General features: G+C 41.9%; 1 protein-coding gene across 1 annotated transcript; it reads right to left on the bottom strand.

The window, feature by feature from the left end:
- Positions 1-5,940: 5,940 nt before the first annotated feature.
- On the bottom strand, positions 5,941-25,287 carry BEND3 (BEN domain containing 3). The gene is made up of 4 exons (XM_069011035.1): positions 25,070-25,287; positions 16,284-16,328; positions 15,615-15,835; positions 5,941-10,811 (listed from the first exon to the last, which is right to left on the bottom strand). The coding sequence occupies exons 2-4, from the start codon at positions 16,315-16,317 to the stop codon at positions 8,538-8,540; spliced, it is 2,529 nt and encodes an 842-aa protein (XP_068867136.1). The 5' UTR covers positions 16,318-16,328; positions 25,070-25,287; the 3' UTR covers positions 5,941-8,537.
- Positions 25,288-26,983: the final 1,696 nt, after the last annotated feature.

Genomic DNA, 26,983 nt, shown 5'->3' with positions numbered 1-26,983 from the left:
ATACGATGCACTCAAGATTATCTGCTCCATGACCTTCCCCAGCACTGAGGTCAGGCTGACAGGTCTGGAGTTTCCCAGATCCTCCTTCCAACCCTTCTTGTAAATGATCATCACACTGACTGACCTCCAGTGCCCTGAGGCTTCTGTGGTGAGGCAGGACTGTGGGTAAAGGATAGAAAGAGGCTCAGTGAGCTCTTCCACCAGCTCCCTGAGTACAACTGGGTGGATCCCGTTCAGCACCATAGATGTGTGTGTGTCTAAATGGTACAGCAGGTCACTGACCATTTCCCCTTGGATTATGGGGGCGACATTCTTCTCCCTGTTGTCCAGCTCAGGGGTCTGAGTACCTGCAGAACAACTCTTCTTACTATTGAGACTGAGGCAAAGAAGGCATTAAGTACCTCAGATTTCTTTGTCACTACATTTCCCCCTGCACCCATCTAAATGATGCAGATTCTTCTTAGCCAACCTTTTGTTGCTAATGTATTTATAGAAACATTTTTTTATGTATTTCATGGCAGTAGCCAGATTAAGTTCTAGTTTCTTCCACTTTTGTCTCTGCATAACCTCAGAACATCCCTGTAGTCCTCCTGAGCTGCCCACCGCTTCTTCCAGAGGTCATAAACTCTCCTTTTATTTCCGAATTCCAGCCAAAGCTCTCTGTTTAGCCAGGCCAGTCTTCTCACCAGGTGTGTCAGGAAACTGAGTGAATCATGGCAGTGATACTCTGCTCTCATGCAGAAGACATCAGTGAGGAGCTGTGTGTAGTACTGCTGATTTTTACTGTTTAACTAACCACACAGAGGAAGATGAAATCTCAGATTGTCATGTATTAATTTCATTGTGGCATTTAGGTGGATATTTAATACTTAGGCACTGTAAAGAGCTGAGTAAAGGTCAGACTATACTGGGGTGAGAAGCTCACATCTGTATTACTACAGGAAAATGCTGTCACTTAGGACAGGTATCTCAGGAATAACCACTTGCACTGGTGACCTTAAACATGTGCTTCCTCCAACACAACTTGTTGGATGATCTGTGAAGCAGACAGATTTTTTTCTTGTTTATATATGTTTAGACAGCCACACACAGGTGTGTGTCTGCAGGAAAGCTGGCCAGTAGGACCAGGTAGCTACTGCTCATCCAGTTTGGGTCTGCTCCCAGCCTAGTCTGGAGAGCCCAGAAGGACAAAGATAGTCCTGAAGAGACAGCAGGAGCATATTCCAGGACACTTGTTCTTTCACGCCAACAGCTACTCAATAGCTGTGTTTAAGCAGGGTGTCTCTCCACAGCCTGAAAGTGATGGCTGCTGAGTGAAGGATTTAAAATAATTTCTTGCTTTCTTCAGGCATACCTAAAATATGTGCTGTTTTGGCTTTGTTTTGTTGGGTTTTTTTTAGTTTGGTTGGTTTTGGGGTTTTCATTTTGTTTTGTTTGGTTTGGGATTTTTTTTTTCTGATTGTGTAGATGTTTAAAGATGCAGATACATGTCTAGCTATTGATTTACAGGCATAGTGACCTTTTAAAAAAATTATTCTTAAGAGGACATGATCCTGGAAAGCTTTCCTAGGGGATTTTGGTGTTCCTAACTCTGCAGAAGTGAAGGGACTCTGCAGAGCAAGCACCCAGAGGAAGATGGCAGGCTGTACTTTCATTGTGGGCATTGCTGTCACCACTCTGTTGGAGCTTGCACTGGCTGCTGTGGAACTAAATGAGATGCATCCTCTGTTCCCCAATTCCACTTATTCTTGCTATTCTAAGTGGCTGCCATAATCTCCAGGGATGCTGAGAGAAACAAGTAGAGAGGTGTGTTGTAATATGTCAGTGAGCTCCAGTTGCTGGTCAGCAACCTGTCAAATGCTTGTCAGCATGTACACACTGCCTGTCACCGCCAGCAGCAGCAGCTTACACCAGAGCATGCAGGGCCGGAGAAAGACCCCACTCAAAAAATGCCAGCAATGCTCTGGGACTTGGGGATAGCTAAGGTACGGATGTGAAGAAATTAACTTTCTGAAAGGGTCTGTTCTGTGCAGGATAAAAACAGTAATAACAACAACAAAATAATCAACACCTTCCTGGCATCCAAGATGGACAGGGAAGTTGGATCCCTGAGAGCCATTAATATAAGAAAGAGCACTTAGCAGGGTAATTTCTTGAATTGGACAGAATATAAATACAGTATTATGCCAAACCCGTAAATTTTTGACTTCTGGAAAAGCTTTTTGGAAACTAAAGTTGACAAGAGCACAAGTAATCAAGACTTAGCCTGTTCCTAATGATGACAGAGACTTTTCACCAGAGCCTGTGGTGACAGGACAAGGGGCACTGGTTTTTAACTGAAAGAGGATAGATTTGCGTTGGATATAAAAAAGAAATTTTTTTAAAATGTATTGAAGGTGGTGAGACATTGAAACAAGTTGTCCAAAGAAATTGTGGATCCCCCATCCCTGGAAATCTTCAAGGCCAGATTGGATGAGTTTTTTAGCAACCTGGTCTGGTGGAAGGTGTCCCTGCCTATGGCAGGGAGTTGAACTAGATGACCTTTAAAGGTCCTGTCCAGCTCAAATCATTCTGTGATTCCAAGACTGCTACCAAAACCGGGTCCTCATGACAGTGGAAGGTAGAAACAGGCTTTTTTAAGTGTTGATCCACCAGTGGTATGACCTAAGGAAAAGAAAGGCAGACTTCCTAAGGAGTCTTGTGATGTGTGAGACAGCCCTCCGTGGTTCCAGGATTGAAACGGCTGGAGAGGGAACTGTACCCATGTGTTTCAAAATAGAAAGCTTCAGTCACAAGGCAGGGTGATCTCAGAGGAAAACTATGACAGCAGGAAGGTGAGTAGCTGTTCCACTTGGCTACATTGATCTGTCCTGGTTAAGTTCTCTATTGATCAGACCTTTTTATTGGGGTCAGACCCTGCTAAGCAGGTTGCACTTGTTTCTGCAGCCTTTAAACATCATGTGAGCTAAAACTGTGAACTAAAGAAGGGTAAGCAGGGGTAGCACAGCCTGCAGCATTACCTGGCAGCTTTGTGTGTCTCACTTGCTGCAGGAGCAGTGCTACACACCGACAGCATCTGCTGCACGTGGCCCAGCTTGCATTATGGAGCAGGGCATGGGAGAGAGGGCCCTGTGAAGGAATAGTGGGGAATTGCTCCCACAGCGGCTGGACTTGGGTCTGGCAGAAGAGAGCCTGGTCAACTAAAGCAGGCACATACTGACACTCCTGAATAGGTTCCGAGTTCTGCTGCTTACAGACTGACAGAGAGAGGCACGGGGTATACCCTGACCCCTCTGGCCACACATAATAAGCAGTTCTTTTTTTCTTAGAACAGAAAAGCACCAAAGTGTTTCTGGTGGGGAGCTGGGTTTGGGGTTTGTTTGTTGGTTGGTTGGTTTGGTTTTTTTATTGTTTTGTTTCTTGGGGTTGGCTGTTTTTTTCCATAATGTCAGAACAGGACAGTCTGCCTTCAGCACCTACCAAATTACAGTGCTCGACAGCCTGTGCAAGCCAATTCTAATGGTCAGTCTATGGTGGCACGGAAGAGAAAGGAATGCAAAGGCATGCATGTGAGCCATGCAAATCTGAGCACTACTGAAGCTAAAATGCATCTGTTTTCATGCTCCTGCATAGAGACAAGCACTCCCCTCTTTTTTTCTAACTCTTGGAACAAGGAGAGATAGGGAGCAAGAGACAAGGGACATTACATGACTTAATACCAAACTCTTGGTTTTATACAAGGGGTCAGATTTCAAACGCAGGATGCAATCCTATCAAGTGAGTCACTCCTACTGCTGACAGGTACCATAGGATTTTCTTCTCACAGGAAACACTTGTAGACCTTGCTAACACACCACCCTATGAGCTAACCAAAGTGGTACGTTCCCGAAACGATTAAAGGAATATTTTGCCTTTCAGAGAAGTGAGCACTAACTACAAAATGTCTCTGGAAACAAGGACTAACAGTTGCTTTGCTATAATGAAATTTGTGAGGGAAATTGGGAGTGATTACTTGACATTTGTGTGTGCATGTTCTGTGTGTATAGATACTAATTAGCTGATCTTCCTCCAATGTTCAGTAATAATTTGTTTCCATCTATTAACATCAATTTGAGTGTGGTTGGACATGTAGTGATTTTGCCCATTTTATGACTGGGAAGTCAGTTTCACTACATTTTAAAACAGAAATAAAGGAAAACATAGCTAAAAACAAACCAGGTTTGCTCTATTCAATTTTGTCTTGGGGTGTGGGTAAGAAAGGGGAGAAGTGGGAAAAGAACATCTTTATTTCTTTTCTATTAGAGTTCTTCCCTTCCTGTGGGAATCAAAGTTCTTCCTTCCGAATTGTTAATCAAAGAAAAATGCTCAGTGGGGACCAGAGTCCCATGATGGAACAGCCCAGGAAATGGACCAAGCAAGTGGTCTGCTCATGTCACAGGCTTTCATGGCCATTAGCTAGAAATGACAGCATCCAGAAAATGACAAAAATGAGAAGGAATATGGTGGATAAAAATAATACAGTGTAAGTGCTAATCTCCTGCCTGTCAGAATGAAGTACAAGGAAAATGTGAATGTGATGGAGGTTTGGTTTTGTTAGGAGTCAGCTGCTTCCAGCACTTGCTTGTTCTGCCTTTCTTAGCAAAGTCAATTTTAAGAGAGAATTAAGAGGAAACGAAACCATAACTTCATCTATTCATTTTTGTCAACTTCAGGCACATTAAAAAAGATACTTTCGGAATGTTTCTGAGGAAAAATCTGTAACTCCATTGGTGCTGAGTTGCAGTAATAATGGAAAGAAATCAGAAAGTCAAACTAAGGCAGTAAAGAAATGTAGGCAATGACAGTGATGGAGTTTGTTTCACTTAGTCAGAAAAACCTGCCACACTTGTTCTTCCACAAATTTTGAGCACAATCAACTAAAATGTACTTTTAAAAGTAAGAATACTTGTCAATTTATGCCCTGTCCTCAAGGCAAGCTTAAGACATTGAATTTTCCATCTGTTCCACATCCCTCTAATCAGCAAACAAAATCTGAAAGAAAATAAATTATAAATAAAACCTTCACATTATTTTCTGGGCTTCTTGGGGGTGTAGAATTCATGTTAGTCCCTTCCAGCATGAAATTAGACCTGGTGTGCCTTTGTAGAGCATGAAGCACACAATTCTGTTTCTCACTGCTATAGCATAAACATCCAACAATAACTGAAAAGAGACAAATGACAGATTTTTTTAAATGTACCAAGAAATAAACTGTATGCATTTTGAATAAAAAAAGTTACAAACATTTCTTAGAACATGAAACACTGTTGGCTGTACTGCATCAGCATAACAAAGTGATTTCAAGTAAAGATTTTTCTCATTTGCCAACACATTTGTTGTTGATTCTGTCACCTGAATATACCTAACAGGCAATAAACTGATGTATACTTCACCTCCCTATTGAAATGTTGTTTTACGTTTCTTACAGAGCTTTTGAGGAAATGTTTAAGTTGTAGAAGAGGCATAAGATGCAAAAATAAAGAATTATGATACATACTACAGTGTTTCTTTTAGGAAGCTTAGAAATTGGCTACTCAATACTTACTGAAAGCTGATATGTTTAAACTGTTAAGAAGTAGAGACACTTGATACCCACCTTAACTGGGTAGGTAGAAAGTAATGCTTATTCATAGGAAGTCAGTGTGCATGGCTACATATGTGCCCCACAGTTCACTATCTAGCAACCCTACTATCACAGTTTCACTTTCAAAATTTGAAGTTTATTCTTTTAAACAGAAGCAGTCTGAAAGACAGAAAAATCTTTTTAACTCGATGCAGCAAATTCGGATGTTTTCCTTTATGTATTTGTCCGACTAGCTAAGGTTATCTCAGATCTTAGTAACAGACTTTATAGGAAAAAAATCTTGCTTGTACCCAAACAATCACCAGACAACATTCCTCTTGTATGAAAATAATATACCTTTAATTTATTTACAAGACTGACCAACTGGATGAAGTGGCTGTACTTCAGATGCACTGCAAGAGCTTTTGTTAATGAACGATGTCACTATTTATATGTCTGTATTTTCTTGGTATCAGTTATAAATCATACAATCAAATGAATCATGAAAGGGCTGTGAAGAGTGGGACAAAAGGAATGTACACAGCAGTAAGAAGAGAAAAAAATCACAACAAAAATATTTTTATACCCACTTTCAAAAATTATCATTTTTATGGTCAGTTATCAAACTGTTTTTTTCACTCCTTTTAGATAATATGAATTGACTGATTTTTTGACTTAGTATCAACATCTACAGCAAAAGCCAGTATGTCTCAAACTTGCATGCTAGCTAGTAACATCTATCCCTTGTAAAAAAGTTTAATATATATTGAATTCTTCTGGGAGCTTTGACATCACTAACTGGTGAAATGTATGACATTAAGATAAGAAAATAAAATTGTATTTCTTACCTTTTGGCCAGCCATTTGCAACCACAAATTAAACAGCCGTTAGTATCTTCTGTTATTTTATATATCCCATAAAAGTGCATGTAAAAAAAATCTCACAGTTTCTAGGTAGCATACAATGACAAGAGAGTATTGGTTTCTGATACATTCAATTTGATAAATTTATGCACTAAAATGAACAGATGCAGACATTGTGGTATCAGTTCTTTATCTTTGGTAAAATGATTTCGATTTATTATAGCCATATTTGCTCTGATATCCATTTTGAGTATGGTCTGCTATTACTTAAACCAACAGGAAACATTTAAATGGATATAAACAGTATCAGTGTGTTATTTAGTACATTCATGACTTTCTTCATACATTCTTTGAGAATGTTTCTAGCACATGGGCAAAATGAGCAAATGCTACTATCTATGATTTACTCCCAGTTTAACACAATACTTTTACTAGTTCTTGCCATCAGGAAAAACCATTTTGTTTTCCTTTTTAAGGGATCAATATGAGTCTAAGAACAATAAATTCTAAAAATCCGAAGTAAAAATATCAAATATTTTGTACTTTCTTACAAATGCTAAAATAGAAAATTACACTGGAACTGACTTAAAATTTGCTATGACCCATCTAAGTAAACAACAGAAAAGGACCACAGAGAACATCAACACTTGCTCCAAGGTGTTCCAGTGATGCTCTGTAGGCAACCACTGTCTTTACTGTCTTAAGAATCCATGTTTGACTCTCTCTCACCATTTCTATCAGTATTAAAATTAAAAAAAAAAAAGGAAAGAGAAAACTAGTTTTAAAGCAGCACTCTCCAGTGACAATTCATACAGCAAATTCATATTGGGTTCTGGGCGGTGTTTGTTACACTTGAACATATTAATGATGCAAACTTGACCATACGAACCTAAGTTATACATACACAGTTATGTCTCCAAATAGCTACTAATTACACTAAAACAAATGTGGCAAAGTGGCAAATGGCAAAGTGAGGGAGTTCAGTATCCCTACACCCAAAATATCCAGATGCTGCTGCATTCACGGAAAGTATGAGTTACATTACCACAGCTCATATGCTGTGGGACCCTGAAACACTGGATTTCATCCCAAAACCAATCTTTGCACATACTGTTTATATTCAGTATCAACACTGGAAACCTTTGGAATCATGATTTTGATAGAAAGTAAGGTCTAAAATTTTTTAAGTTCTTGTTTCAGGTCTTTTTGTTGCTGCTGTTGCTTTTGCTATTTTACAAACAGGGTGCCAAGCAGGTGATGGGAAGACATTCCATGGGTATGGGCTTGGGTCTGTTCTGCTGGCTCTACTCAAGACGAGCAATCCTCAGTCACTCCAGCATTTACACTGGACAAAAAAATAACAACTCACAGGGGCAGGATCAAGCTTGTGGTGTCAATACAAAAAAAACCATTCACATGGTGTCTATGCTCATGTCTCAATTCTTCAACAGTTAATTCTTGATTTTAGAAATAAAACCAACGTAACAGTCAAAAATGCAAATGACACCATTCTGACCCACTCTTTGACACAGTATTATTACTTTCAGTACCTCAAGATCATAAAGAACAAAACAAGTGTGAAGATGCAGTTACTGTAGAAGCAAAGTCTAATATTCCAATGATTTCCAATGAAAATGGCACTTTCAAATTTAAATTAAGCTTAGTCTACACATTTCAAAATCCAAATGAATTAAAAATACTGTTTATAATGGTACAATGAAAAACTGCCCTTGAAGAGCACAACCATTAAAAAAAAAATTCTTTATTAGAAAGTGATAGAAAAGGAAGATGCAGAAATGGGGAGTGGAGTAATAGTTTCAATACATGTATTTGCACCAGCGACTATCATGCTCTTAGCGAGTCATTGATAGCTGTCACTGATGGTCTCTACCCATGTACAAATGTAGTCAGCCACTTCCCACTGCTGTGGTGCCAACAGAAATGCAACACACACATTGAAACGCAACAAATTTAGTGCCTGACTGTCCTAGGTGCTGAGAACCCTCAGCTCCCGACAGGCCCTTCAGTCTAAACCAAAGCATACTCCTGACAATAATTTAGTGGTCAAAGTCTTAGCAGTTTAAAGAGCCCGTCACTTTTTTTGCTTTCTTTGCTTTTTTTAGTATATCACACTTTTTTCTGTTAGGACGCCGGCATCTTTCATCGATGCTCGGTATACATTCATAATGCCACACTTCTTCCATTTTCTCCACAGGATAAACTGCCTCCACGTAATGACGGATCAATCTCAGTCTGATGGGATCAAGCTGTTTTTTATTACAAGCACCTGAATGGTTGTACTGCAGTCTCAGATTCTCCGGAGTAAAGAGTTCAGGAAAGAGTCTTACGAGGAGCCTGGCAGCAAAGTTGCCAACCGACAGGCTCTGCTGCACTATCTCTCTTATCTCCTTATCAGACAGCAAATACAGAGAAGGCACAGGGAAGTCTGGATTAGGAACAACAAGTTCATCGAGTGGTATCTTGCAAAAATCCTTGCTACTTCTTTCTGGTGGCAGTGGAGGCCCTTCAAATTCTTCCCGAAATCTCTCAGGGTTTATTGCATAGGTGAGAAATTCCCTCCTGTCAGGCCCTGGCACGTGGATTTTCCGTTGCTGTTGGTACGAGCGCCTTTGCTCCGTGTCTCTTCGTCGACACCTCTCGTCAAGCTTCCCAACAAACTCCAATGTCCACACTCTGTCATTCTTTGCTCTGGGGTACAGTATCTGCACATAATGTCGAATTAATTTAATTCTAGTGGGGTCGAGCTGTTTCTTGCCTAAAGATCCGCTACAGTTGTATTGCTTCCGTAAGTTTTCATGAGTAAATAGTTCAGGAAATAAGAGAACAAGCAATCGAGAGGCAAAGTTGCCTATGGAAAGACTGCTTTCATATATGCTTTTAATCTGTTCTTTGTTCAACAGGTAGTCTGGGACAGGGACATCAAAATCAGGAGGGGGAAAGTCAAGTTTGTCAAAATCTATGGGTACAAGCCAAATTTTTTTTGACCGTCTGCCAGGTTTTTCATACTCAAAACTGTCTTCCACTTTTATGATTGATACATCATCTGGTAAACTAGAAGAATCGTAACAGTCATCTCTCATCTGGTCACATTCACTCCCATCCATATATGTACTTTCAAGCTCATCATTTATTCGCTGAACACACTGCTGCAACCAGGCTTCTTCTTCTTGCACATCTGGAAAGTAAATTTCAGTGTACCTACGGATTATTTGAAGCCGATGAGGATCCAGCAGTTGTTTTCCAGAGTCTCCAAAGCAGCTGTACCTTTCAGCTAATTTTCTGTGGTCAAAGAGTTCTGGAAACAGTCTGTGTAACAAAAAAACAGAAAACTCCCCTGGTGAAGAAGCTTCATCTAAAAATTCATTGAGATCCTGAGCATCCAGCATGTAATCTGAGGCAATGACATTACTCCTGTCCAAAGACAAAGCTTCTTCCTGCTCTTTATCCTCCATAAAATGAGAGGATTCGACCTGCTCAGTCTCATAAAAACTGGATGATTGCACATTCTGCTGACTGTTTTCCATTTCCCTTTGAGCCCAAAATCTATTGAAAAAATCATTGACTTGAGGCAAACACTCCAACTGCCACACAGCTGTATTCTTCACTGAAGGATAACAAACTTCCACATAGTTACGAATAAGCTGCAGATGAAGAGATTCAAGTTTCCTTTTGTTGAGAAAGCCACATGCACTGCAGCTCCTGCCGAACTCATCGTCACTGAAGAGCTCTGGGAAGAGCTGCACAAGCAACCGGCAAGCCAGGTCTCCACCTGACGTGCTTTGATCCATGATTTGTTTGAGTTCCGTGGAAGTCAGCTGGTACTCCGGGGGAGGCTTGAAGTCTGCAACAGACTCTGATGGACTGACTTGCTTCTTGATTCTGCTAACCTCCAGAGACAACAGGTCAACTTTACTGTGAAGCTGAGTCATATTGGTATTGAGGGTGTTCAGCGTGTAAAACATTTTCTGTATCAAAGAATATATATTTGATTCTGAATCTGCTGTGGCTGCTGCTACTGCAATGGCTGTGGTCGAGTCTCTTTTGCGTTGGTCGTTCAAAGTCCGAATTTGCGAGGGACTGCTGGGGTTGATTTTTTCAAACAACTCATAAGAAGCAAACTGCTCTGCTCCTGGTGGGTTCTTCTTCTCTGTGATTTTGTGTGAGATGCCATAGAGAGGTTTTTTATAAGATGGAGTGATTATGTCACTGAAGGATTCTTCTTCACAGAGCCATGTTACATTAGAATTCTTGTTCTTGTTTGGCTGCTCTGCATTTACCTGAGTGGGTGAGCCAGCATCTCTGTTCCTCATGTTTGAAAGGGAGCCCTTCAAATAAATAAATACTGTATTAGTAAGACTGTCTTAAAGATACTAGCTATAAATATGTGCCCCTTAAGCAGGCATTGTTACATAAATATGCAGAGTCAAATTTTCTCCAGGGAACTTGTTGTGTTAAATAATAAAAATTAATAAATTCACTAGGAAAAATAAAAATACAGTAAAGGATTATTTAGGTTTCCTTTCTATTTTGGCTCATGGCTTTCTCCATGGAATAGAAACGCAATAACAGTTCTTAGTACTCTCTACCCACAGAGCTCTAATTACTCCCCCAAATTAAGTATCATTAGGCTTCACCTTGCATATGAGGATCTTGGGCTGTAGAGAATTTGGGTGGCGACAAGTCAGCAACAGAGCCAAGAATAGCATCTAGATTTTCTGACTCCTAGTCCTGTGACCTTGCCATTGCCTCCAACAACTGCATTTAACATTCCAGTACTCTCTTTAGGTTAGTTTTTGAAAATGTCACAAAGGCTATAAAACACAAAAATTATGCTTATTCTCTTTTTTTCTGATGTGAAAGGTTTATACACAGGGTTTTAAAAAATCTTTATAATGGTGCAAAACTACTACACAAATCTTAGAAATTACTTATTTTTCAAAAGGTATTGTATTTAAATAATAAAAATTTAAAGTGAAATGTACCTTGGTATTATCTTTTTAAAAAGGACGCCTAAGGGAAGATTTATTTCTGAAAGGCAAGGAAGTTTGGATTCATGGATTTCTAATTCTCTAAATTATTTATGTAAAACCAGCAATGAATTCTTAAGGACTTCATGTTCTCAATTATTTGTAATTATTTCTCATTGCTTGAAACTGGAACCAAGCATTTTCATCATCTCACAGCAGATATGTAAGGCTTGGGTGACTGTTTTTTTTTTTTTTTTGCAAACACATGGATATTGCAAATAATTCTTAGAAGTTAAGCAGATACAACAGAATCAAAACCCAACATACAGAATTCAAACATGAGAAAACACTCCCAGATTTCTGAATGTTTCTATACTGAAACAGTTTTCTTGGCTTGTTCTATAGAACATTAATTAGATAAAAAACTACAGAATTTGCATTCAAGTATTAAAACAAATGAAACACAGACTTCAGGTGTGAGCTGAGAGCCATAAGAAATTTGAAATTCTAGTGAAGACCCCATTATGTCCTACAGCGAGGAACTTGAATTAAGATTTCTTTCTTATGAAACAGAACTGTAACTCCTGAAACCAATGTGGTCCCTATGTGTACTCACACTTGGCATCTGCTTACTGCAGTGACAAATTGAATCTAATTATTTTTTAATTTCTAATGCAATGTATACTCAGAAGAGACTCAGAAAGAACAAACTGGTTTCCACTCCAAGTTTAGAAAGCAGAATTCAATTAAACTGAAGCTGTTTCCAAGTTCTGCTCTCACTCACATCATATTACCCTCCATATGGAACCTCGTGTTTGCACATCCAAAGCTGTGTGGAGAGATGATCAAATGAAAACATAACGCAAAGGCAATGTATTTCAGTGTGCAGAATCCCTGTCTGTGGGGGTGCCTGGGACACCTGACTTCCAGCTCCCATTTAGAAGACTGTCCCACTCCAGTCTCACTCATAGAACATGAACATACACAGAACAGTGACTGGACTGAAATCCACAATGCCCCCACCTAACTGCAGGCTCCTATGCTGGGACTGAAGTTGTCATACACCACCTGTACTTGTCAGTGAAGAAACAGAGGTAGTTCCAAGTGGTAACAAGCTCTGCCACATCACCTGAAAGCAGGCCATGGAAATCTCCACTGACAGTAAGCACAGTACTGCTCCCCAGTCAGGCACCCAAACTGAATTACAAAGCTTTTTACTATTTTAGATCAAAACAACAAAACAAAAACATTTCTTATACAAACAGTGAGATCTACCACCGAAGTAGCTCTTTCATTAACACTCCTGTTAACCAAGAATATACCAAATATTCCTTCAGAAACAGCATATGACTCTTTCATTTCCTTTTCTACTACTAAAATACCTTGCTACTAAATAGCTTGCCACAGGCCACCAGAGATCTGTCAGTTCTCATATGACCTCCTGCTGTTTATTTTCCCTAATTAATTATATAATAAAACTTGGCAATATGAGGGTAACTCCTATTAATGAGCACCTCACGCACAAAGTCAGGCCAAATCAGTATTAGAATGTGTATTAAAGAATATTAATTCATTATTTTGACAGCAAGATCATCAACGTTTGCAGTCTCAGTTTTGGACACGGTGCTCTGGAGCTCATGCTAAGTAAGAACTGCAGCAGATCATCGCTACGATGGCAGCTGAACTTCTGCCTTCACTAATGCAGCTCCCAGTGGTCGGACCTGGCTGCGGGATGGATTTGCATTTCAGAATATTTGCATTTCAAAAACACATAGCCAGCATTCTACTAGCAGATGACAAAACATTTGGGCCTTAAAAATATTTAAGGATATCTTAGTTCAGATGCATTCTCATTTTCTTTTCCTTTGCTTTTAATTATCTTATCTAGAGTTTCCATCTGGGAACAGCTATATCCACACCATAAATACATGGCTTTTGTAAATTCTCCAATTTAACTAATTAGTTTTCTGTAACACTGATTTTTAAACATCCATGAATTTCAGATAATACTGCACCCATTTAAGATGATCAGTTCTAATGTACAATCAAAAAAGAAGCAAAGGTATGAGACTAAGAGACTCAGCGTACATAAGATAGTGCTGCTTTTTATACTACAATTGCACAGCAAGTTTTTATGTTCTAAACATTTTATGAACATTTTCAAAATGCAGTATTTTGGAAAACATCAACCAATACCAGAATCTGTGAAATAGTCTCTCACATTCTCTCTTAGAATCCTAAGCCAAGTTCTAAAAGTTGCTTAGTTATTGTTCTGTTTGGTGCTCAAGTCCAGCATTCATGAATACAGTGCATAATATTCAAGCATAGGAGTAAAGAATAAAAAATACATGAGCAAGAAACATAGAAAGGTTCTTTCAGACACATGAAAAAAGTGTTGCACATGAATTTTTCAAACTTACAATCTTCTACACTTTGTGTTTTTAAAGAAAATCAGGGAAAACTAATTTCTGATTATGAAGTGGTATTCAGAATTAAAAAAAAAAAAGTGAAGTTTTCAGATAAAAAGTAATTTAGTAATATAATTACCAGCCCAAAAGAAATACAGTTCTGTTTATATCATAGATAGATGCCTATGTGACGTGCAGTAAAAATATACTACAAGCACAACATTCTTGAAAATAATTAAGATTTTTCCACTGTTTAAATAGAAATAGTTAATAAAGTCATCAATTAAAACAAAATACTGGTACTAGAAAAGTAATTAACTTTAAAAAATGCCGTTAAGATTGAGGACTATTTCTGGTTGGTTATTTAACTAAACATGCTGATTCACTGGGGTCAGCCAAGAATGAATTTTCATCGTTATTATTGGGTCAATTTCTGATATTATAAATCCAAAGTTATAATTAATTCCAAATTAAATTTTAAAATTTATTAATGGCAAACGGGAAAATGCAAAGCAAGCACAGTTCAGAGACCATTATAAAGCTCTTTTAAGAATCTGAATGCAAGGAAAACAATTGTAAAAAGAAAAAGAGAAAGGAAAAGAAAGAAACCGTGTAATAAGATTAAAACCTACCTACCACAGGCATTCAGGGGAAAAAACAGCCCTAAGAAGTCAGAGAGATGATAGTCAAGAAAAAGAAACACGGAGACATGGCTATAAAGGAGACATGAAATGTGCAAATACAACATGGACTAACTGGCTAGGTAGCAGAACAGCAGAAAAGGATACGTGCATTAGAATAGGTCACAAACTAAATATAACCCAGGGCCTGAAGTTATTCAAAAGAGGATGAATTTGAATCTAGGTTATTTTAATAAAGTGCTGAGTGTGAAAAACAGGAGGTCATTTTACTGCTCTAGAGGGTGGCAGGAGAGATGCAACTATCCAATGCCCAACACTAGTCTTTCTGGACTCTCAAAGGGAACAACAAAAATATAAGGTGACCTCTGAAGAAGAGATGGAAAAAAGAGAATTTTAATCTCAGAAAAGAAGGACTGAGGGTGGACAACATCACATGAATTTTCCCACATACAGATGATTTTTCTAGGAATGGATGATCACTGCTCTCCCTACTGAAAAGAACAAGGACAAAAAGAAACTTGCTGAGTTTCAGCAGAGATTAAAATCCACCGTGCCTAGAAACACTAGATCAGGATCATGGAAGAGACTGGGCATCTCCATCACTGGCTAGAGAAACATCTGGATTGTCCCAAGTGGGATGCCACACCAGATATTGTAATACATTCTGCTCCTGATATGGCTCACATCTTGTGCATCCCTGCATTTTTATCTTTCAAGTAATACACTAATTTATACTGGTGTCATTGACATTAAATCTTTGTGACAGAAGGAAGAATTACAGCCGCTGAGGATCCAGGTAAAGGACTGTGTGATGTGAGAGGGACTGTAATCAGAGGCATGCCCAGTTACTCCAAATCACTGCCCCTTCTTACGTTTCCTGATGAACAACAAAAACATAATTCACATAAATGAATTAACCTATAACTGTATTTCATAAATATGATCACTGCCATGTTATTTAGAGAATACCCAGACGTGTGCAAACTGGCTTAAGATTAGCCACATTTGCAACAAACTCATTACCAATGTAAATTTAGTTACAAGACTTGCATTCTACTTATAGCAGCAGTGAATTTAGCCTAGGAAATCACAGTCATGTATAGAGAAGTCACCTCTTGTGTAAAGCGTCTCTTCTTCACGCTGGGTAAGGCATCCTGCTGGCCTCCTGACCCATCACAGCCAAGGGAGCTCTGTTTCCGTTTGTTGGAATCCTGTAGGCAATTCACTGCACCATCCAGTGAGTGTTTCTCAGCAGATCTGGAAGTTACTGAGCAGTCTAGAGCTTCATCTTCATTTTCTGTTTCTACTTTCACATTTTTTTTAGGAATTTTTACTGAAAAAAGAGAAGGTTTAGAAAGATAAAGCACCCTCTCCAGAAAACCATTACATCCTTGCCACAACGTTCTGTGGTTTGTTTCTTTTTATGAAAACGTGTTTTGAAGAACTTCATTATTTTTATGACTTCTATGGTAAGTGTATGTTGAGGCCACCTCAAAGTCAAATCATACAGTTTTCCAGTAAATGACAGTTTCTTCTCCGAAGAAGAATCTAAAGTATAAACAAATAATGTTACAGGAGGAAGATTTTTTTTTGAGGGGAGGAAGAATGTAGAGCAGAAATAATAATGACTAACAAAGATAATGCCCTATTTTAGATAACTTTTTTAGAAAACATTAATGTAATTTGTCTTGATCTAACTACATTCTTTATTAGGGGACAAAGACCTTAAATCAACAAGTGTTTTTGCCTGATCAAAAATTGTACAAAGTATAATAGTTTACCTTCATCATCATCAGTGATTTCAGCTGAATTCATCTTCTATCTCACTAAAGAACAAAACAAAAATACAAAAATACAAAAATAAATATCAGCATCTTCTGGAATAAGGAAATATCTACATCTCCTCTTGTAATTACTTTTCATCTAGAGAAAGTGTGAGTTAACAGCCCACAGAAAACTTCCAGTCTTTCCAGTCTGTATATTTGTAATAACTAGTTATTTTCAGTAACCTTCATGGCCATCTATAGACCTGTCAACATGCAAACTATACTGTCGATAACATACAGCAGGTAGGAAAGTATTTAAAACCGCACGTCTTTTTCTGGTATGGAGAAAAGTAAAAGTCATTCTAGCCTTCTCTGTAACGTGTCTTGGCAGTATATAAATGGAAGTCAACTGTATTAAACTCTTCACCCTGTACAAAATCACTACTATTACAGTCAAATGTTCATATTGTCCTTGTGGGTGAAACAAAATCATCATAGAAAGAAAACATCATAAATAGTAACATACATGCTGGAGCAAATTTTTATTTTAAAATCTTTGATATTTTGATATGGATTGCATCAATTCAAGCAGAATAATGCACACAGATCTACAGTAAGTCCTTTTCCTCTGTCAGCCTCAAAATAATGTGGTTTTTGTAGGCAAAACCAAATATATGTATTATGCTAGCATGATTTTAGTGTTACTTCTCACGCGAAAAACTCAGCTGTATTTCTGTGTACTTGAAAACTAATTTTGCAAGTTACTTGGGGGCAATCCTCAATCTCTGGACATGTTCCTAAAGATATTCTAAATCTTTGGAGATCTACAAAGCAAACAACTCAATCAGATACCACTGACCCTTACAGGGCACGCAGCTGCAAACTGACACTCTCGACTGGTAAGCGGGTGACTGGCAAACTGTCACGCTGTGCTCATGCTCCTCTACACACAGCATTATGTTTACCTGGCCCCAGAATATTATTGCTTTACAAGTACAAGTCAATAAACCCAGTCAATCAAAAGTGTACATACAGCCCAGGAGTGGGAATTATAATGAAATTAAAAAGAGCGATAGGGAGAGAAAGACAGAGAATCGGTTGTGAAGGGGAAAACAGTCTGTACCTCTCTCCTGAATAATGTTGAATAGTTGTTTTTTTTTAATCTCAAAATACTGTTAAAAAATTCTGTAAACACTTGAATGCTGTGTAGATATGAGTTTCAATTTCTAGGCAATTTGATGGCTGTAACGGCAACTATGAGGTTCCATTCTGGATTAGATTTTGTATGATTTACAATGGGTGACACCCAAACAAAAGGTGCACAGATTTATAAAATCAGCTTATACTGGGCCACCCTTGAAGCCAAAATACTCTTTGATGTGCTGATCTTCCACATGGCCCCTATATACAGCCTTGTAAAGGGCATCCTCAAGGGGATAACATGAGATTGTCTTCATCATCACATACAAAAATAAGTCTCTCTCATTTGGACATAGAGCTACTACAGACCCCTCAGATACCAACTCCCTTTACCCACCATAATCCCCTATTTCAGGACTTGCATTTATTAATTGATCCATACATAAATTATGCCAGCTTCACAGTACTGTAATCATGTCACTTAAACTTTTGCAAACTCTCTAGAGACATAACTGCATGAAACTAAGTAGCCCACACCAATTTCTAAACCACCTGATAAGCACTGGTATGGGTTAATTCCATGTCTTACTAACTCAACAGTATTTATAAATTTAGACAAAGCCACTACAGCTCTTCATGAAAAATCCTACAGCAGTGTACTTCTTACAGCACCATCAAAAAGCTCTGCTGGACCTTAAGAAAATCCCACAGTACCAACTGTTCATATTTTGCCCTGATATCCCACATACATTGATAGTCACTGTCTGGATCTCCCTTGCACTTTTCCATGCTGTACTAGGCTTGGCTCTGAGGGCTGTGGTACAAGACCAACATGTGCCAGTACTCAAAGGAGTGTGACACATTGTCATTTTGTGAGAGCCTGAGGTGACAGTAAGCAAATCTACCAATACAGGTATAGAATATCTAAAATGGAAATCAGAATGATTTTTCAGATAATCCTAGACTGCTGTATCAGAGCAAAACAGTAAAACATGTTAAACACAAAGCCGGAAGAGAAGACTAAAAGGTGGCAGTGGATAGAACAACATAAAATATTTAGGACGGGATATATGGAATTATCTTTTCTTTCTAATTCCTGCTATTACTACTATTGAAATAGAAAGAATGCTTTAGAAGAATTCCTATCAGAGAATAAAATCAAACTGAAAGGAGAAGATAAATGAGGATCTGAAGAGCCACTATTTAACACTGGAAAAAAGTGAGAATTAAAGCAAAGCAACAGTTAACTTCCTGAAGGAAACAACATCAGGAAGACCAAAGCTACCCTGAATTCAGGTCAAATAATATTGAGTCAAAACACTGGTTCACAAATTTGAAACACAGTGTTATTACTTTTTTTTTTTTTTAATTTGAAAACTGCCAGAATACGATTAAAAGTGAATAGTCAAAACAAGTGTCAGAACCAATGAGGCCTACAAAGACTGTGTTCCATACCTGAGCTCTCTGGTGCCAAAAAACCCACAAGCTCCAACATCTTTCATTTTTGGGAGCCCTAGTAATAATCTCTTTCCTTATCTAGTTTCCTGTCTTCTTTGTGAGATTTGTAAGAACTCTGGTATTATGAGAAAATGAAGGACATCTAACATATAATGGCTTCTGTTAAGAGACAGGATTCAATTGTCCCTTTGATTTCCTGCCTCACAGCCCCACCTGCTCCCTCGGTCAAGCATGGGTGCCCACCTTAACCTTCCATCTTGATAAACTGCCAGAAAACAACTCACTTCTCTTTTTTCTAGGCTACTTTCCTTGTAATTCATAGAGGTAAAGGGCCTGGCTTAGGAGTATACACAAGATTTGTGATGGAAAGGAAGAATTAAAATCTCTCCCCATACCAGCAAGCCACTGGCTCCGTTCAACCATCTCGCTTATTTCACCATCTCACTTCAAATTTGAGTGACTAGCAAGCAAACAAAGAGGCACCAACAGAGCAATTACGTCATTGCCTCCATAGGAAATTAGGATTTATGGAAAGGGGGAAAGTCTGTATCTGATCCTGAGCATGTCCGTGCATGCATCCCCGTATATGTAAGGTTAACAATAATTTTGTTGCTTGTTTCAAGTCCACTAAAGATAAAACATTTCATTTTCTTTAAAGTACTGTTTCTTGTGCATCAATACTTACAAATAATAATTATTTCCTCTTTAAAAGAGTGTCAAAGTCTGTTTTGAGGTAGCATTCTGGCCCAGATTGTGAGAGTACGCAAAGCTGAAGTAAAAAAAAATCTTCAAGATCTTGGGGCAAAATACTGCAAAAAGCAATTGAGTAAGAAATCCATACAAAGCAAATGCCTAGCAGTTGTTCCTTATCATGTTGAGTATGCAAAACATATTTCAATCTTGTATGTATTTTTTTTCAAAACTTAAGATAAATATACTTATCATCCTCAGCCTAATAATTAGTCAATGCTATCCAGAGGACAGCTGTCAGCAAGTTCTAGGAAAGAGTGAACACACTGTGCTGAAGTTGGGAGCCCACGCCTGCAACTGTGACTGGCAGAGCAAGCAGCCTTGGCAGCTCTATCCTGCTGGGATACAGACAGATGCTGCAGTACATCCTGTTTTCTGGTGAATCCTCCGGAAGAAGGATTCCAAAACACACCAAACATCTACAACATCAGCTATGTCAACAGCCAGATCCAAGGGAGTAGGGAAAAAAGGGGGTTCCCAGCACACCTTGGCTGTCACTATTGGCCAAATTCCCTTCCCACAGATCCTGCTCTCCCTTCTTATCAGACTAGGCAATGAACAAGGTAGTTCAATGAAGGGACTTAACACTCCCTACTTCCATTACTCTCGCTTAGACATCTGCCTCTATTCCAAAACTGTACCAGGTCTTGTCACTTAACTGCATTGTTGTATCACTTTGGTAATGACATTCCACATTGATATGGTATTACCCGTGGTTAACAGAGAAGCTCAATGGACAGTGCAGTGCTGGGAGTTCCAAAGTATGGAAGAACACCTTAAAAACAAGGTTTTGGAATGTTTCTCTGTGCATTTAGTGTTAACTACCATGCTGATGCTGCTTTTGGACATAGAACAAAACATGTAATCCATTTATCAAAAACGCACCTACCCAAAATATGCACTGAAGCCTTAAGGACTTAAAGCACTGGGGTACAACAGATTTTATGAGTAAGGGAGCAAATTGCTCATACTCAGAATGTATTTCAGTCTCCTATCATCTAGTATAATGCACACTGCTACTTAAAAGTAGCATGAAACTGTACCTAGTTATTGATACACAAAATGAAACTGAATCCTAACTGATTCGTAAGTTACATCTTCCCATAACGTGCATTCTCCTCCTCCTATTTACCACCTAACAATTACTCATGTGTTTGTCTTGGAAGATGCTTTCCTGACCTCTCTTATGATTTTGACCATTGTAAAAGCACAACACAAGGAGAAAAGATCCTGCTCATAATGTTAAGATAAAGGCAGTTTTCTGCCTTTGCAATCATTCTTAAAGAAAGCCTGACTGATCACTTTAATATCCTAACTTAAAAAACAAATGAAAAAATTCCACCAGAAAAAAACCTCTGCTGTTCTGCTGTTTGTAACTAAAGAATTAAGTCTTTACTCTTTGAACTCCCATATCCAACGTACTAAGTTCTAACAAATGAAAAAACAGTGTGAAAACCACATAGGAAAGTATAAAACTGTACACATGCTGCAGGTGGAAAGCAATTCTGATTTCATCACACTTGTTAATTGTTATCATAAACAAAAATTAATCATTATCTTAAATAAGATACTAAATAGTAATAACAACAACAACAATAACTATGGTTATCAGTTTTATAGAAGCTTGCTGTTTAGAATGTAAATGGTTGCATAACATTGTACTGTTCAGTTCACTAATGTATGGTAAATGTGTAGAAGTTCCTTCTTGTTTGCACATCATCCCACTTAAGTATTTTAGCTTCTTTATGTAGATTGGAAGGAATGTCCCTAATTCTTCATTATTGAGCCTAAGAATGTTATTAAAAGCACAAGGGTTGAGACATTGTGTTTTAAGTTTATTCCCTTTAAAGCCTCACGGTGGTACACTGCTTCATATATAACTCAGGTCATAATGAAAAGTCTTCTACTCGAGTGTTGCTTCTGAGGAGGTCAACTGTTCTTTACATTTTGGTCATATGTTAAGACATACCTGTTTGCCAGTAACATTAAATACGTGTTTGATAACATGTGGTATAAGCTGCTCAGTTTCCTTTGCTTTCAGCATGCGGTGAAAGATACAACACCCCTCTTACAGCACAGATATCCTAGTAAAATTAAATAAATTACAGGAACAGCAAGGAAAAAAAAGCTGATCTTTTAAGGAGATTACACTGGCTAAATTTAACAAGATGTGTACATTGAACTGCTGTTTAACAGCCAAAATTAGCAACTCCTCTTATACATACCATCCTGTAACAGGACTTCACAAAATTGCAATGGTATTACACTACATAATTAGAGTGTGATTTATCTAGAGCCAATCAAAACCACTGTACATATATTCATTCTCAGCAAGTGACAATGATTGATCAATAAATCTCAGTGAACACTCAGGTGTCTGGTCCGGCTCCGTGTCTCTGGATCTCTGGCTGTATTTCATACAAAACACGCCCTGGGTGAACCACAGAAAGCAACCAATGCTTCCCATGGGAAGCCCAGAGCCTTGAAAGCTGGTGTGGGTAGGTGGAAGCAGCCCTGTTCCATGCAGCAGGTGAGCAGAGGGCTGCTCCAAGTGCCTGGCAACAGCATGAAATTCCGTCACCCGTGATGATTTAGAAGACTGATTCCTACAGAACAGTTGGAAATAATGAGAGGAAACAACGATTCTCAACAGCCAGCTCTGCAGTCCTGGAGTCAAAAAGCACTGGAGGCGTGTGCCCTCTGCTCAGGCTGCCCAGGAGCTGCCTCCTGTTCAGGGTGCATGCTGCTTTCCAGGCTGTCTCTTGGAAAGCTCTCCTGCTGGGCTGAGAAGCAAACTTAGAGAACTGCGAGTTCTGCATTCTGCTTTGGGAGCCAAGTAATCTGCATCTTTTATTTCCTAGCTGTAGTACTGGGTTCAATAATTTCAATATTGCAATTATCCTCGGGGTACACTTGATTCCTCCAATTTTTTTGTAAAAAACAATGCAACTCAAATTCAATTCAACTGAATTAGACATAAATACCACTTCAAGACTGAGCTGGAAAATGTATTTCTTAGAGGCAATGTTTGCCTTTTGTTCACATCTATGAGCCAGTGATTTGACTTCAAATTTTACATAATTTTGTCAAGGCCTTCTAAATTTTGAAGAAGCAAAGGGTTGCTGAAACCACCTTAATAAAAAACCCCTACCAAATAAACAACAGGTAACTTATTTGAAACTGATCACCCGTCTTAAAGAAACTGAGATACGAATGTTGCCTCATTTAACTGAGCAAAGAGCAAAATGCAAGTAGACAATGTAACAAATACTAAAAGCAAATGCTTTCTATTCTATCCATTTTGAGGCAGTAGGGTGCTGCAGTGTTGTTTCTCAATAAAATTTGTTCTTGATATCCAGTACTGACACTTGTAATATTAAATACCATAGGAAACAGTATTCCAACATTACAAACGTTCTGACTGCAAATACATGAATAATAAGCTCTAAAACTACAAAGAAGAAGATTTTAAAGAACCAGCAGATGTTCCTGGAAGGATTACTCTTATGGACAATAAAAATCTCTATACTTAACATAGTTTGAAAACCTCTTGCTGCCCTGTGGAAAAGGACATGAAGCCTCAAGTCTCCACTGAAACCAGCCTGCAACAAGGGTATTTTTCCAGTAGGACTTACTGGAGATGTTCTTAATTTGGGTCTTTCATATTTTGTTTTAGTTAAGTTGAATATGCAGTTTAAGCAAATTTTTAAAAAAATAAAATCCCTCTCCTCAGTTTTCTCACAATTTGCCTAAAACTGAAATTTTCTCAATCTGTCCTCTGTACTTTTACCAAACAGCAGTTTAATCTTGCAGGGATCAGCAAAACACTAACCTGGTTTATTTCCAGCATTAATGTATGAATTTGTCTTTTCTTCAATCGTGTTTTCCACTGGTCTATTAAAAACATTTTGCTCTCCTCTCTCCCCTCTCACTCTTTTTTTATTTTAAAATACTGTTTCATCTGAACTTTGTGCAGACAGTTTAAATTCTCCTCCAAACTCCAACTTTCGTTTATTTTTATCCACGGAACTCACCTAAACTATGAAAATACTTAGCAAAGATAAAAATTCAGTTGGCCCAATGCTGAGTTTGATTTAGCAGCAGAAGAAAATGCATCAGCATATATTGGTAATTATCTGTTTTATGAGATGCAAATCATTCAAGTTGGAAGCAGAGAAAAGGCTTTTCTTTCCCTGCTTAGATGTCTCTGCCCCAAGGGTCAAGGCATACACTGTGTTTATAGGTGGCAGCGACAAACCCTACTCACACTACAATCCAAAAAAACTCTGGGACTGCGTCAACGCTATGTGGAAGCCGTCACATGGCTGTTGGCCTGCCGCCGGCTCGCATTCTGCTGGTTCAGAGTTTGTTCCCTTCTATTTACAAAGGGCTGTGTGGACACACCGCAGGGAAAAGTAGGGTAGAGGCAGCGGGCGACCAGGGCAGGGGAAGCGGGCAGTGATCGGGGCAGGGGCAGTGAGCGGCGATCTGGGCGGAGGCAGCGGCTGATCAGGGCACGGGAAGCCGCGGGTGACCTGGGGGGAGATGGTCGGGGCAAGGGCGGGCGGCCCGTTCCCCCGCAGTGCCCTTCACCGGGCCCCTCAGAGCGCGACCCAGCAAGGACCGACACGAATTCCAGCGGAACCACCCGCCCGCCGCTCCTCCCATCGCGTATGATAGGACAGGCGAGACCCTGACCCCGGCCCTGGCTCCCGGGAGCGCGTGGCCCCGCGCCGTCCCCGGGGGGCCCGCGAAGCCCCGGGGCGGTGCCGGGGCGGGCCGGTGCCGGGGGCAGCCGGTGCCGGTGCCCGGCAGCGCGCGCGCGGCCGAGGTTCCCCCCGTGCCCACCGAGGGGCGGCGGAGCGGCCGCCACGTGGGAGCGGCGCGCGCGGCGGCGGCGGCGCGAGGCCCCGCCCGGGGGCGGGCACTGCGGCGGGGGACGCCCCGCGCGCCCCGCACGCGGCGCGGCCGCGGCCGCTTCCGCGGTCAGACCCACGAGCCCGAGGCGGCGGCGGCGGTTGGTGCTTCCGGTCCGAACCCTGCCCGGGCGGATCTATGTGGCCGGCGCGCGGGGGGAGGGGGGGGGGAAGGGGTTAAGGTGAGGCTGGAGGTGACGGCGGCGTGACCGTTCCACTCTCCCCCCCCCCCCCCCCCCCCGCTCCCCGTCGTCCCCCTCCCCCAGCCCCGCGGATGGAGGCACCCGGGCCGGGCGCGCGCGACCCGCGCCGCCGCAGCGCCGCTGGGAACGGCGAACAAAGAGCCCTCCGCCCGCGCGGCCCCGGGCCGCGGGCAGCCAGGGGAGGGGCCGGCCCCGCGCCTCCCGCGCCCCCCCCGCCCCCCCGCTCGGTCTCCCCCTCCCCGTTCCTCCCCCACCCGCCGGGGCGGCGCTCCCCGCTCGCCGTGGGGTGCGTGGAGCGGCGTCCGTCCCCGCCAGCGGCGGCAGCGGGACTTACCTCTGCTCCGCGCGGGGCCACGGGAGCCCCGGGGCGGCGGGGGCGGCTGGAGCGGCCGCCGCTGGTGCCCGCGCTTCCCCCCCGCTCTTTGTGTGCGAGGGTCCGCGCGCTGCGCTCTCGCGTGACGTGACGGGACCGTGTGTCATTTCCGCACAAGGACACCGAGCCCCGACCCGCCGCGGCCAGCGCCACCCGCCGCCCCGGGGCAGGGGCAGGGGAGGGAGGGAGCGGGGGTGGGGGGGGAGAGAGGCCCGCTCCTCCCCCCTCCCTTTGCTCCCCACCCCCCGCCCTCCCCGGCGCTGCCACTGGGAACGCGCGCGGTTCCCACTGGAGACCCCGCGCGCCCCCGCCCCCGCGCCGCGCGCGCCCCGCCGCCCACTCGGTGCCGCGCGGGCAGAGGCCCCGCCGCTGGGGGGGCCGCGCGCCCGCCTCGCGACACGCCCTCCCCGGGACCCCGCGCCCGCACGTGGGGGCCGCCACCGCTGAGGGACACGGCCCCGCGTGACGGGACCGGGGACGGGGACCGGCGGGGGACGGGGCGCGCTCGCTGCCGGCGGCCGCCGCCGCATGAGAACGCGCTCCCCCCCACCGCCCTCCCCGGCCCTTGTGTGGCCGGGCCGCTCCGCGCTGTCTCGCGTGGACGCGGCGCCCGCGCGCCCCGCAGAGTCAGGTGGCGGGCCGTGCACGTGCGCGCGCGGGGGAGGCGGCGGGGGGGCGCGTGCCCACGGCAGGTGGCGGCGAGCACGTGGCCGCGCGCGGGCACACGGTCCCGCATCTCCCCCGCGCGCCTTCCCTACACCCACCCGCCCACTCGCGCCCCGCCGCCGCCAGGCTGCGACAGAACCGGGGGGGATCCCGGGCAGCGTCGGGCTCCGGCAGGGCCGGCGGAGGGACCGCCCGGCAGTTCCCAAGACCCCGGCCGCGGGCGCACCGGTTGTGGATCCCGTAAATCCGTCCCCAAGCCGGCGTGCCCGTGGGTCACCCCGGGGCAGCCCTGCGGGCGGAGCTGGGGGACGCACCGAGAGCTCCTCGCACACACGGGCTGTAACACCCGCACGCAGCCCCTGCCCGGCCCGGCAGGCTCCGGCCCCCGGCGCTGCCCGGAGCTGGCGGCACCCGTGGGAGCGCTGCCCGCCCGCCTTTATGTGACCTTAACGCGGGTTTCTGTGCTCAGTGCCGAGTAGGAAACGCCGATGTTTGGTGCCGCGTTAGCCTGTACTTAAAAAAAAAAAAAAAAGTTATTTCAGTAAGTTGGTTTAATTCACATCCAGTCTTTTTCCCACGCTGGTTAAACACGAGACCGCTTCCATGCTCCGTGTTTGGGGGGCAGATGGCAGCAGTGATTTATAAAACAGACATTGCATTCTTTTTTAATTAAGTATCCTTGTAGATTTTATCTTCCCTGAAATTGACAGGAGCATATAAGACATTACATTAGTCTGCCAAATCATACGTGCCCTTTCGACTAACAGCTTGTAGAAAACCAAACTGTTTCCCAAAGATTAAAAAAATTTAAAAAATGTGGGCGAGCGAAATCTGGTTTTGTAACCTATGGCCAGTTATGGCAGTTATATTTTTTGGCTGTATGTAACATACCTTTGGAACTTGGCAACTTTGCGTGAAATATTTTACTTACACAATAAACTCGGCCAGTGCTGCGGTTCCTAATAAATAGATTAATTTTGCTGTTCATAAAAGTACACAGCCAAGTGCTCTAATTATATTGTAGTTGTTCTACTTTTTTTTTTTTCCCCAGAGTAAAAGAAGTTCAGCCTAAAGATGTTTATAAAAGGTGTTTATTATAAAATAAGTAGGTGAGGGCTGATACTGCCATGATGACGGATTCTGTGCAGTGTGAAGGATGTATCCGATAGAAGTTACACGGCAAATACACACCAGGCAAGTGGCAAGTAA

Source organism: Aphelocoma coerulescens, chromosome 3 (assembly GCF_041296385.1).
Source record: "Aphelocoma coerulescens isolate FSJ_1873_10779 chromosome 3, UR_Acoe_1.0, whole genome shotgun sequence".
Lineage (NCBI taxonomy): Eukaryota > Metazoa > Chordata > Aves > Passeriformes > Corvidae > Aphelocoma > Aphelocoma coerulescens.
Note: the sequence above shows the minus strand (reverse complement) of the source record. Positions and strands in the feature narration are given on the sequence as shown.

What these genes read in the sequence shown, in the direction of transcription:
- BEND3 (XM_069011035.1), bottom strand. Translation starts at nt 16,317, where the DNA reads ATGAATTCAGCTGAAATCACTGATGATGATGAAG. An exon ending in AATCACTGATGATGATGAAG is followed by an intron (nt 15,836 to 16,283) that starts GTAAACTATTAT and finishes CTCTTTTTTCAG; the next exon opens with TAAAAATTCCTAAAAAAAAT. An exon ending in AGAGACGCTTTACACAAGAG is followed by an intron (nt 10,812 to 15,614) that starts GTGACTTCTCTA and finishes ATTTATTTGAAG; the next exon opens with GGCTCCCTTTCAAACATGAG.